This window comes from Platalea leucorodia (genome assembly GCF_965183815.1).
Source record: "Platalea leucorodia genome assembly, chromosome: 5".
Lineage (NCBI taxonomy): Eukaryota > Metazoa > Chordata > Aves > Pelecaniformes > Threskiornithidae > Platalea > Platalea leucorodia.
In genome coordinates, this window is record NC_138827.1 from 37454830 (window position 1) to 37467834 (window position 13005).

Here is a 13005-nt window from a genome sequence, read left to right on the forward strand (position 1 = left end):
CACATCCCTTGCAAGAGGTAGCGGGAATACGCAAGTTCCAAAAGCTGCAGCTTGAAAGACCAAACCAATCCTTATTCTGGATAGAAATCTGTCATAAAATTGGCCTCAAAGGCATTGATGGAGTAGCAGGAGTGCCTTGGCTGATGTCAAACATCTGGCTGCCTTGCGGCATGATGATACTTATTAGTCAGTAGAGCTTTAACACCCCCTGTAATAAGAAGGAATTCTGCAACTGATTTCAGCAGATCAGGTATGCCAAAGGTCTGGATAAGCTTCTGCATGACCACAAGAGTATTTCTGCATGAAATTAATTTTATTATCATATACAAAATTAAAAGCGGGAATGATTTTGCTTGGTGATAATTTTAGATAATAGAAGAGCGTGACATCTGTCAGGCTTCAAAATTTGCAATTTTGCTATTATAGGCTTGCTTGAGGAATCTTGATCTAAAAGAGATATACTCATTAAGAAACCCAAAGGCCTCATTTTCTCAAAACCCGACACAGCAGGTGTGTCCTTTCATTTTGCTAATCACACACAGGGCATTGCCAGTTTGCAGAATTATAATGTATTCTCACTTCAATCCCTCCTGTAACTTAAGTCTAAATAATTTATATATGTTATCTTGTATCTAAGGAAGCAGGTCTGCGTTGTTATTGGGGAAAAAAAAAACCAAACAAACAACTGTAACACAGATAGCCAGGAGCCAATCTTGGATAAACCAGTTAATATGAAATATCCCAATTTACTATATTAATGCATGCCTAAAACCAAATTTTTTATTGAATTGCTAAAGTAGAACTAAAGATGCCAGCATAAGCCAGTAACTCATCTTTAGCTTTCAAAATGTGCCTCAGAAAGCCATATAGGTTTTTACAGTCCCAGCCCACTCAGTATTTCATGAGTTTTATCCATTTCAGAATTTTATCCTCTCTCTGTGCTAAAATGATCAACTAAAGTAGGTGTTGCTAGAAGAAATCTCTCAGTAGTTTGTATGCAAGGAGAAAAGGAAAGCAAATGCTGCTATACACAGACACATTCAAAGAGAAGTTTATCACAATTTAGTTTCAAAGTGGGTGAGTTTAGCTGATTAACACCTGCATGGACAGTCTCAAAAGAAGGTACACAAGGAACTGTGAGATGAAGAAGAAGGACTAATTACTGGTGTGCATGTTTCTACATAACAGCATCTTACTTCTGCCAGAGGAAAACTGCTCTGACCTCATATTTTAGAGTAGTATGCCCATATTGTTATTCAGAATTAACACGGCCTTAATTCATTCTAACTCATTTAGTGCTGGTTGGGAATGAAGCTGAAACACGCTAAAATTAATATCATTCCAAAAAGAGAGTTTTCACATAGGGGTTTCCTTTCCTGTGACTTAGCTAATGCTCTTAAAATTCTTAGTTTTTTATAAGTTTGGGTTCATATTCTTGAGCATACCCATATAAATAAGACCCAGTTTGCTCTGAGCTAAGATGAAAGTAAACAAGAAGAATACAAGTTCATATGAACTGGTTTGCAAAATGAAATACGTCCCCATTTCTAATGAAGATTAATGCTCTGATTTAAAAGCTCAATGTGGAAGAGAAAGGTTTGAAGCTTCCAATTACAGCAATACAGACTTCAAGCACATTACAAAAAACCAGCAAGTCGCAAGAATACTTTGGTCTGCGTGAGAGAAAAATCTTTACCGCCAACTAGTACGACTCAGAAAAGACTTCATAGCAAGTTTAAGCGTCTGACTTCTACCATATGCCTAGCACAGTGGGACCCAGACTGAGTGAAATCTGTATATAGCAAAATATAGATGTTAAATCATAACAGAAAGGACTGTTCAAGCCAAGTCTTTCCATCTTACTGGTGCCCATTGTGTTTTATTAGAATTTTTACGCATTTGTTATTAAAATACATCTGGCACAACACTGGCAAATTTGCTAGAGAGCCAAGAAGTTTCTGTAACATCTAAAAATTAGTAGGTGAAGTGTTATACCTAGTGCTACAACCATCAGCTACAGAGAGATACAAGTCTTTGAAAAGTGCCGGAAAAAAAAATTTCCAGACATGGGGTAAGTCTAGCATATAAACAGATTTCCATGCACTGTCCCAGGAGCCTCTGCAATGCTTAGTTATCAGCTTCACGTTGTCACCACATGGCACCCAGTTTTGAAAAACTTCTTCATCAGCAAATGCTTTGGTTTTTTTTTCCTTCATAGCTCCATTCTATCTTGTTTGCTGATGTTTATTAACACAACTAAGATTTCATCTACCATCTCTTAGCCAGAATATCCTAATAAATAGAAATACCCCTTAAAAAAAAAGTGTACATATAGAAGACGGACCTTTTCACTGTCTAATTCGGTAGAAGAATTTCTCTCACACAGTTGAAGTTTCCTCCTACTCAAGAAAAATCGCACTCTCTAGGAGAAGCAGTAGGAGACACTTGGTAGCATAATGTTGACATCACCGCAGGTACTGCTTTGAAATTTATTTATCTGCCTTACCCTTTACAGGATACAAAAGTAAAGCCAAAAGGAAATATAGAGCCCTTCTCAGGTTGCAACCAAGGTTTTTCCTTCAACATGTCTTACCCTATTATCCTTTAGTATGTGAATTTTATCAGGATTTTATAGATCCAGATACCTGTGATTTACTGTTACACGTATATTAGGGAATAAAGTTAGCCCCCAAATTGTTGCCAATCTTTTTAAAAATCTTTTCCAATGTCATTGTAAAGTACCTGCAACCACACAGGCACTGCAGTCATTCTAATGTGTTGGCATGATCCCAGGCAAGTTAATGCCCAGGAGTACTGTCCTTTGGCTGACAATCTATCCCCCAGTACTCTGGCCAGCAGAGGTGAGTACTCGTCTGTACGGTGAAGTAGGCCCTTGTTTGGGAGAGGGGAAAGGAGGGGGCTTCCGCTCTGTGAGGTCTCTGGACTGATATAAGGAAAGTTTTGAGTGCTGATTTAAAGATGGCCCTGTCAAGACAGCTCCAGATACGAGATCTGTGCAACTGCTCTGGAAACAGCACTCTCCTCAAACTAACCCTCATCTCCCACCATTACTTCTCTGCTTCAAAAGATGCCTGAAGGAAACAGTCCTCTAAACACTTCATAAACATGCAAGTTTCTGCTCTTATGCTAGAACAAATTTGGAGCCCTAACCCAAGGAAAGCTTGGCTTTTTATAGTGTGTGTTACAGGCACGAGAAATATGTCATATTTTATATGCAACCACAGGGACACATACTCTGACACATGGCATGTAATGAAAAATACAGTCAATCACAATAATCTGTTCCCAGAGTCCTGATTATTAACATACGTTTGCGTTACTATCTCATTAAAAAAAATGTAGATTCTCGGCTTTATAAAAAGAAACACATCATTTTATAGTTCTAATCCAAAACAGTAGTTTACTAGTGCTTTTCTACTGCATTGAGGGCTTCAAAACAATTTTTTTTTTTGGGGTGGGGGGTGGGGGTGTAAAATGAATCTTTCCGAGTAACTCTCTCAACATGATCTCAGATATTCAGAGAAATAGAACCAGAAGCACATGGAATATGGCTTCTCAAAGTCATTCTTCTCAAAAAAAGTGAAAACAATATGCACGCTTGCCTCAAACTTTCACAACACATGTTTTTGTGTAAGCACCAAATGACGTTGCACAGGAAGTTCAGAAGCAGGCAAATTCTGGTTAGAAAACTTGTTAAACACAGTTTCCTCCATAGCCACGCTGGAGTGGGGCGATCACGCCCAGTGGAGGGCAGCAGGCATTGCAGCACACCCTCTGCTGCCACTCTCCAAGGCCACCGCTCCAGTTAAAGGGAAATGGATGATGAATTCCATAAAGAAAAAACCTCAAATTTCTAGGTCTCTCGGGAAAACACTGAAGAAGTCAATATGACAAAAAGTAATTGCCATGAAATGAACATAGATTCGTATTACACTATTAAAAATATCTGGAAGAACATTAGAGTTTTTATTCGCTATCAAATATCTCACTGTTTAGAAACAACTCAGTTAACACAAGCTGACTGTCAAAATCAAGTAGAATTTGGGACATCATTAACTCATATGTAGGATTTTTTTTTATCTCCCTTTTTACCTGGAAATATGTTATTTATTCAATATTATAGCAATTCCCCAGTAATATTGGGGTACAAAACAAAAATGGAGGTACTTGATTTTTCTGCAGTTTTTTCTTGTAGCTGGTTTACTTCACAGCTACTTGTGCTCACATTCCTTTGAAAATAATTTCTGAGATCACAATGAGCTAACAGTATGTTTACCTATTTATGTATACTGAAAAGCAATAACTAAAATAAATTATTTAAAACACAATAAATTGTGAGCTTGTCATTAAAAAAAATTAAGCATGATATACTTTTAACTGTTTACAGGTATAGTGTTGTTCAAAAGCTGGTATTCTTACAGTCTGGGTCAGGCAGAAGTTATGTTAAACATGCTTCTAGTTAGCATCTGATGCGTACAACATGGAAACAGAGAGTAAAATTTCCAGTGATCAAGTGAGCACGATTCTCCAAGAGTCTAACCCTCAGATAAGGAGTGAATTCTTGTGGCAGGAAGAGAGCATGATGGCCATAAGATTTTAATTTCCTTGCCCCCAAATGTCAGTCTCATAATCCAGAACCAGTGACAGCTGCTTCCCATCTAAAAAGCTTTAAAACAAAACCTACTTTGTTTTCAGAGCAAAACTGTAAACCTGATGAAATAAGAAAGCACAATACTTGGGGAATCTCAAGGTGGCCCAAGATCAGTGGTGACAAAAGTTATCAGTGTCCAGGCTTGTAAGTTAACTCTCACGAGAGGGGATGCAAATTCTTGTCACAGCTACGCATTTTCTCAGTTCATAGAACTGTGGGCCACATGTTTGGCAAAATAAATTTCCACGCTCCTCCTGGTGCTAATTCAGTGACACCTTCCTTTTCTGGTCACATTTTTACTATGTTTTGCTCAATGAATGACTCGACTTTTTAAGAAAAAAAAAAATTATCATACACTTTAAGATCAAGACAATGTTGAATGAAGCCATCTTAAAACGTAATACTGAATATAAATTTTGTTGCAATGTCATTTTTCTTTAGTTTCAATAGCAGGCAAGCATTTAATTACTATCCCCTCTCTATATGTCAAAAATTAAGGCCAAAAATACCTTTCTAACAATTCATTCCATCCTTTTGATAGGCACTTTACAGCTGCCTTTAGTGTTACATACTACTTCAAAATTCTGCTGTGATATCTGTTCTCCCTGTTTTTCTATTGCACTTGCAACACCGAACTATCTTCCACAAAGACAGCATTTAATAGGACTTTCCCCCCAGCTTTCTTGCCGATTTTTGCCACCTCACCAGTTTGTCACCATCTGACTAATCAGAGTAGCCTACTGGATTTATGTCAGGTGACCTCTCCTTCCACATAAACTATATTCACTCCCTCAGTCTTCTGTGCTCATTTTCTTAAGGTTGTCTCATTTCCTCTATTGACATCCTTCACATTCCCTTCCCCAAACTACCTATCTGCTTTATGCTTTACTGTATACATAGGACTGCCATAATTTGGATATATTTCTTAAATGCAGTGTGTGGCACCTGACATTTCTCATATTAAAAAATATCTCGTTATGTAGCATCCAGAATTGGAACTTATTCCACCTGAGTTCTATTTCAGCAATACTGGCACACGTTTGGGAAAAAAAGCAAATAATTCAGTGCAGAAATACTGAGCCCATGATCCCATGGAGCTTTTTCTATATGACAAAATACACAGTATAGAAAAAGAAATGAAAAAAATATTACTAAAAATTGAATACAATTGATTTAAAAATGACTGTATCTTGCAGGCAAGCCTATCTTCCTTAGTACCTATTCTGTTTGAGCAGGGTCACGCCATGCCTTTTGAAGGACACAAACCTAAGCAGCTGCAATTTACATTCTGTTGCCATGATATCACTTGATTTAGTTGCAAGGAAAGGTTTTGCAGGCCCTGGAGCCTGACACAGTAGACAGTCACAGTACCAACAGCACACCTAAAGCCCTTCTATCACCTCTTGACCACCAGACATCCACCTGACAGCCGCGGATGTGAGCCAGGGAAGGTTACATGAAAATGGCAACAGAATCTTACCTTCTGGCCTTTGATCCCAGGTGGGCCTGGAAAGCCTATGGGGCCTGGATCACCCTGTACAACAAAAAAAATCCGGAATCACTATGTTTCACTGGAACATGACACAGAGCTATAAACGTGTAGAACTTCATATCTTCTCTGCATTCTTGGACATTTGGTATGAAGAAGTAGCTAATGTTGGTTTATCAGGCATAGATTTTTCTTTTTTTAGAGGAAGAAGATTGAAAAGGCAACAGTTCCTCAACTGCAGGCACCTGGTGCAATGGGCATGCTCCTGCATCATACAACATGACCAAATCATGGCTGGAACAAACTTAGTTCACAACCTCACAACATTTACTTTTAGCCAACATAAATGGGAGTGAAGAAGCTATGTAATTCTTGAGGTGATCCTTCCCTCAGAAGTGAGTGGTTTCACCTCAAGTAATATATATATATTTGACTATTACTGTTTATTGTTTGTGTTACTGTTATGCCAACAATCCTCAACCAGGAATCAGGACACCATTATGGTACGTGCTGCATAAGACACGGCGTAGATCTAATCCATATAAAAGACAACATGAAAGATGCATATAGACGAAAGTGTTATGGTGGCATATAGCTATTCTCATTCGAGTTCTTTCCACCTCGCAACTACATGATGGCATACGTGAATGAGAATTAGAGCATCTCAAATGCTAGGGAGCTGGAAGAAGGTGCATTTTCTTATGGTTGTTGCAGTTGGGGGAGGAAGGAATGTTGTTCCAGTTCTTTTTTCCTTGCTGAGGACTGACAGTGAAGAGACTCACTCTTTCAGGATTAGTGCCCAAATTCAAAGTCAACTAACAGATCCTGGAAGTGAGTTTGCATCAAAGTAAATTTAAGTTCATTACTTAGGGTGAGCAAATTTGACTTGGGTGAAAAATTAAGAACCCAAAATAGTGAGAACTATAAAAATACATATCAATCCCATATTTTTGGATTATAGATTCATTATATGTGTATTTAGTTGGAGGTCATACATACACATTGGTGGGCTTTAGACTGTTCTGTGGCAGCTTGGGCTTATGCCAAAGAATATGCCTTAATTTTCAGGTAGACTCATATAGCTCACAACACTACGATTAGATTGCCAAAAGCAAAAGCTGGTTAGGTTAAAATAATGTTGCTATTTCTACAAAAGCTGCACTTCAATTTCTTATCAGTGCATCAACAGGCACATTTCTGAATTTTACTCAGCAGCCTTTTAACATTGAAAATATATGTTTGTGAATTTCAGGGTCTGACAGAATGAACGCATTACAAAAAAATGTTATTTTATGTACACATCAGCAGCTACTAAACAATAGTTATTTGCTAATGCTTGCTTCATTACAGAGAGTGGTCCTGGACTCCTACAGTGTTTTCTACTTAGCACAGATGTTCCACAATTGAACTACTAGCAAATGCTTATAATAAAACTTAGCGTAAATAAAAGATATTCTAAAAGATATAGAGTAGGCTAACACATTAGAATGCAAACATGCAACTATATTTTTAGCATTATCACATTGATTTTAAAGTTTCATACATAGTCAGTAGATTTGCAATCTAAAAATGAAATAATCACAAGCTTTCAAGCCCACAATTTCTGTGAAGAACCATTTTAAATATTTATACTCAAATATTTTGGGCAGAGAAAGCAACTGCTAGTTCGGCTAAAGCAGCTTAGGAGGAACTAGCAAGAAAAGCCTCTGAAGTGAAAGGACAAATCTTAGCATCAACAGTCTGTTAAAAAAAAGTGGTTAAATACAACACAACATGCAATACTGTGTGCACTTGTCATCATCAAATTTTGTCTGTCTTACACAACTTTCTGTGGTAACACAAGGTACTAAAGAAAACTAGAATCTACTTTGTTATATCAGTGTGAACAGAATTCAATTTCATTGTTCTAAAGGTATTTTCCTTTTATTTTTTTTAATTTTATTTTTATAAATGAAACTGAATATACCATTTAAGTTTCAGCTTTCAACATAATTTTTTTATTTGTCTTTGGTTCATTACATCACCTGTGTCTGCACTGGACAGTCTCACACAATTAAGTGTCAAAATACACCAGCGTCACAGTAAATACAAAGCACTGTGCTGTTATAACTTGTCTGAATACTAAACAAGACTTCAGCAAAAGAATGGGACAGACAAAACATTTTTCTATAATTAAGAAAATATTACCTTTTCGCCACGTTTTGCCTGTCCTGGAGAGAATCCGGGGTCTCCTTTAGGGCCCTGTTGCAGAGAAATTAAGTTCATTAAGTTCATCAGGGAAGAGAGTTTTTAATAATATATGTGGAAACAAATATTTTCACTGTTATAGGAAGAGGAGAGGGAACGTTCATATAAAATTCACTTGTTATTACAGATTTGATTATGATTACAGATCATAACTTTTTCAGTAAAGAACTATGACAAAATGTAATAGTGTGAGTTCACATTGAAATGAGATTTACATTTTCCAAATTTCAGAACGTCACAAAACATTTGATAAGAAGATTTTATGGGTAAATCCAAGCAGGATTACAGCAGACACCCCAGCTGAAATGCTCTCCCCATGTCTCCACCACTTCAGGACACCACCTATTCCCCAAACACTGTGCAAGATTATCAGGCTGTATTACTCCATTGATTATAATCTTGTCCAGGCTTCCTCACGCTCAGTACCTGCCCCATGCAGCGCAGACACCGCGGCTGGGAAGGACGGAGCTGTAAACACACAGGCCTCTGTTCAATTACGAGTTACTTCCTAGCAGATGAGACAGCTCATCATTCCTGGCCAGAAGTTACTGTCTGCGTACAAGACCCGGCCGCGGAGAGGGGAAAGACGCAGCCACACTCAGGTCTCCTATTTCAAATCCCCGCTGCCAGAGCTCGCCGCCACACAAAGCGCCAGGCGCTGCAGGCCGACACGCCACAGAGGCCTAGGGCCTGCCTGGGCCGGGAGCCAGGGCTGGGCCGGGATCAGCCGGGGCTGGCAGCTGGCCCTGCAGAGCTGTTGGCCACAGGCAGCTCTGCCACCACAGCAAACCCGCAGCCCTCTTAGTCAAAGTCGCTGCCCTTAAAACGGGAGTCACCAGCAAAATGGTACCTCGTGAGGCAGCCCTGGGTGAAGTGCTTCACGCTGACCGAGCAGTCACCTGGGGGGTTCCCAGAGCCATAGGCTGAAACCACATTCATGCACTAATAACTGAAAATAGGGTAACTGAGGAGGAAATGGCGAACCCCTCAGTCTAATTCAACTAAAAGCTGCATGCAAAAGGCACCGTAACACTTCATTGATCTGTTTATATAAATGGCACAGGCTGCAACAGTGCTCTTGATTTCAAAGCTGTAGAGTAAAACTGGGTGTTACTCACAAGTATCAAGATCTACTCTTCTCGCTCAAAAATACATTTTATGTCGCCAAGGAAATAAACGTTACTATTAAAGTTATCCCACAGCAGCTCTAGATTAAAGATTATACGTGCCCTCCGTTGAAAGAGAGCTAAAGTTGGGAAAAACAGCTGTTTAGCCGTTGCCAGCACAATCCTGCTCTCAGGGGCAACACTGGCTGCTCAGAAGACAAGCAGCGCCAGGCTTGCCGACGGTCAGCCATTTCAGACCCGTAACGCCCATGGCTCCTATCTGAAATGCTACAGGGCCTGATCCTCCTCTTGCGTACGGTACTGCAGATCAGGCGTTATCCTTCCCTCTGCGGTTGAGATTTGTACGTGTGAGGCCGCTTGAGAAACTAACCCTGTTGAATACTAAATAAAGCCTGGACAATGAATTCGCACAATGAATCTGTTGTGTTAAACCGATGTGTCAGGTCAGAGAGAACACCATTCCTCAGCATGGCAGGAGTTATCCGAGTATTTTCCAGCTGATTCACCTTTTGGAAGGTAAATAATTATATTGCTTGAACAACTCCAATCTGTCTTCTGCTTCCATTTTCCAACACAGGCATATCAAACTAAGAGTTGTAATAAAATTGTGATCAGCTCTTGGCTAGTTAAAGCACAGGCCTCTGATAACTTACCCATGGCCTTTCCTTTCCCTTATAATTAATTCCTCATTATTTTTAATTGAAAAAACAAACAGCCATTGTTATGCATGGCCTTCAGTTGTGGATTAACAACATTTCACCACAGGTCAAGATGTGAGGATAAAATAAAGCACTTAATTATTTAATCTATGTAACATTACAGTGTAGTTAGAATAGTGCCAGAATCCACAAACTAGATTTTCTTAACTAATCCATTTTTCAGAGAGCCAGGAATACAGCCAAACTCATGAATACTTTTGAATGACTTTACAAACACCCATCAACTCTTTATCAGGAATTAAGTGCCGAGGACGTCAGCTGTCGGTTGGAACTGCTAGCACGCGTCCAGCGCTGGATACTATACTGTAAGGGTATTAGCTAATGTTGTTCCATGCTTCAAAAGCAAGTACATGAAGGATGCTTCAGCACAGGAGGGAAAAACACATGCATCTCAAAGGCAGAATAAAATTCTGCATTAAGTTACTGCCAGAAAATTGTTTCAACTCGCCTACAATGTTTTAAGATCAAACAAAAGTATGTTTCGTTTCAGCTTACATAGTGTGGGTCAACTGGATTATCATAGTCAAAACTTGGTGAGCACCTAGCTGATTTTTATTTAAAGTGTTTCAGAAGACACTTGTATTGAGAGGATAATTTATATTCTAACAGAAATACTGTAAAAAATAATTATGAATCTCTAAATTTAAGTGTTCCTATAGAACCAGATAATAACAAAAGCACACACACAAAAAAGAGAATCACTTGGTTTTACAGTGTTTGACACCGAAAACTTTATTAAATTTTTTCTTTTTATGTCCTCAAGCAGTTTTTAACACCTGTCATGACAGGGCAGATTCCTGCCATTAGGAATCGCACTAAAACAAATCATGGTTGCTGCTGGTTTTTTCCTAACGTATCTATCAAATTGCTCAAACTAAATATGAGTTGAAGGCATTCTGCAACTGCACAAATCTGTCAAATCTATTTAAAGGGCCTATGTTACACAAGTTTGAAGGGTTTTATTTGAGCTTCCAGTCTACTATTTTTTCTTTGGTTTTAAATATCACATCCATAAATCTTCAGAAAATTATTCTAGCATATTAATCAAGTAATAATGTCTGAAATATTAGAATATTTACATATGAAAGGTTGGCCACTGACAAAAAAAAGAGAGGAATTTCTAGAGAATGACAATATATTTTTCTTCCCCCTTTAAAACCAAAAACAAAAAACAAGGCAAAAGGTTACAGCAATTAAATGTTTATTCTCACTTAAATTCCAGTTTATCAAAGAGGCCAAGCTGATTTACAGGAACTCTTTTGGGAAGTACAGACTACTTGCATGGATAACAGTTTCCAGGTTATCATTCTGCACACACAGAGGTTTTTTTTTTTTCCCCTGAATAAACTGCTATTTTGTTTTGATGTTCAATATGATTGATTACATTTAATTAAAATATGTTTATAGTAACAGTCTCCATCTGTAAACCAAAGAAGGCCAATTGCTTCTATTATAGGAAACAGTTCTGGGGCTTCCAAAAAGTCACTAAGAAGTTCATGTATTTACACAGCAACATGGATAAATTAACTCACCTTTGGACCTGGCAATCCTGGCAAACCTGGATTACCGTGTGGTCCTGGAATACCCTATAAAAAACAAAAAAACAAACAAGAGTGGGATTATTCAGTACTCCACTTAACAAGGGTGAACAGTTTGCAGAGAATCATTTTACTGCATCATTGTTGCTTTTAGAAGCCCTGGTTGGGATTTTCAAAGGATTCTCAAGAAATAAAAGATGTACATCTTCCTAAAAAATTAAAAGTGAAGTTAAGTACTTCCCTTTCTTTTTAAAAAAAAAAAAAAAAAAAAAAATCTCAGTTTCTATCGTGTTCCCAAGTAATTCTTAACAGGTATGTGGCACCAAGTCACTGCAATGTTTCTCCCCAGCTACAAAACTTGGAGGCACGGGATAAAATCAGAAAGAACACATTCTGAAGTACCCAGCTATACACTGCAAAGAGAAGGAAGTGGATCAGTTCTCACTGACTTAAAAGATGACTCAAAGCAATGTGTTCCACCTTCTCTAAACAAATCACAGATAAAAACCCTTCACTAACCTGATTCTCCCACAGCCAATGTAGAAAATGGGCTTATTACTAAAAGAGTTGGACTTAAACCATTCCAGGAACAGAACAGGCTATCAGGACTATATACGCCTTCCAGGATAAGTGTCTGTTCCTACAATACACTCAGCAATCCTCGTTCCTTGACAAACTGCGCATTAGGGAAAAATATTTGTTGCAATGGCTGTCAGCAGCTATTCATCTTCCAAACACTAAAGGACCAAACTGGTGAAAACCTATCCCTGGTAAGTTGGCAACAAAGCTTTTTTGAATTCACTAAGGCCAAAATTCCACCTGAACAATTAATCCAAATACCAAACATAATAAGAATCCTTTTCAGCTTTCTCATATATTCAGTGGTCTTACAAGAGATAAACTCAGTGTTTGTCCTTCCCTCACATGAGACTGAATTTACTGGTTATACCTTGCAGTAACACTGAAAGCTCTATCTGTTAAGTGCTCCCTCTCACTAATGACAACGTTGACATAACTCCACAGAAATGTTAAACCCATGTGCTGTTTGAGAGATTAATTTGCACACTGGCAACTTTGGAGGCGCTCTCAGGGATTTAGGAGAAAGGAAACAAATAGAAAGTGCCAACGTAGCTGCAGTGCTGAAGTGGCTCCTAGCTTTTGCTGCTTGCAATGTTATTATCTTGGGGCATAGTACCGCAACACAGAGGTGCAA

At 38.5% G+C, this 13005-nt stretch overlaps 1 protein-coding gene across 1 annotated transcript in view; it reads right to left on the bottom strand.

The window, feature by feature from the left end:
* The window catches only part of COL24A1 (collagen type XXIV alpha 1 chain), a gene marked incomplete at both ends in the record, with an annotated part of 153677 nt that overhangs the window by 113992 nt on the left and 26680 nt on the right, over window positions 1-13005 (bottom strand). Inside the window, 3 exons of the mRNA XM_082311754.1 lie at window positions 6153-6206; window positions 8349-8402; window positions 11787-11840. Coding sequence (XP_082167880.1) covers window positions 6153-6206; window positions 8349-8402; window positions 11787-11840 — 162 coding nt within the window. The remainder of the gene's footprint in view (window positions 1-6152; window positions 6207-8348; window positions 8403-11786; window positions 11841-13005) is intronic.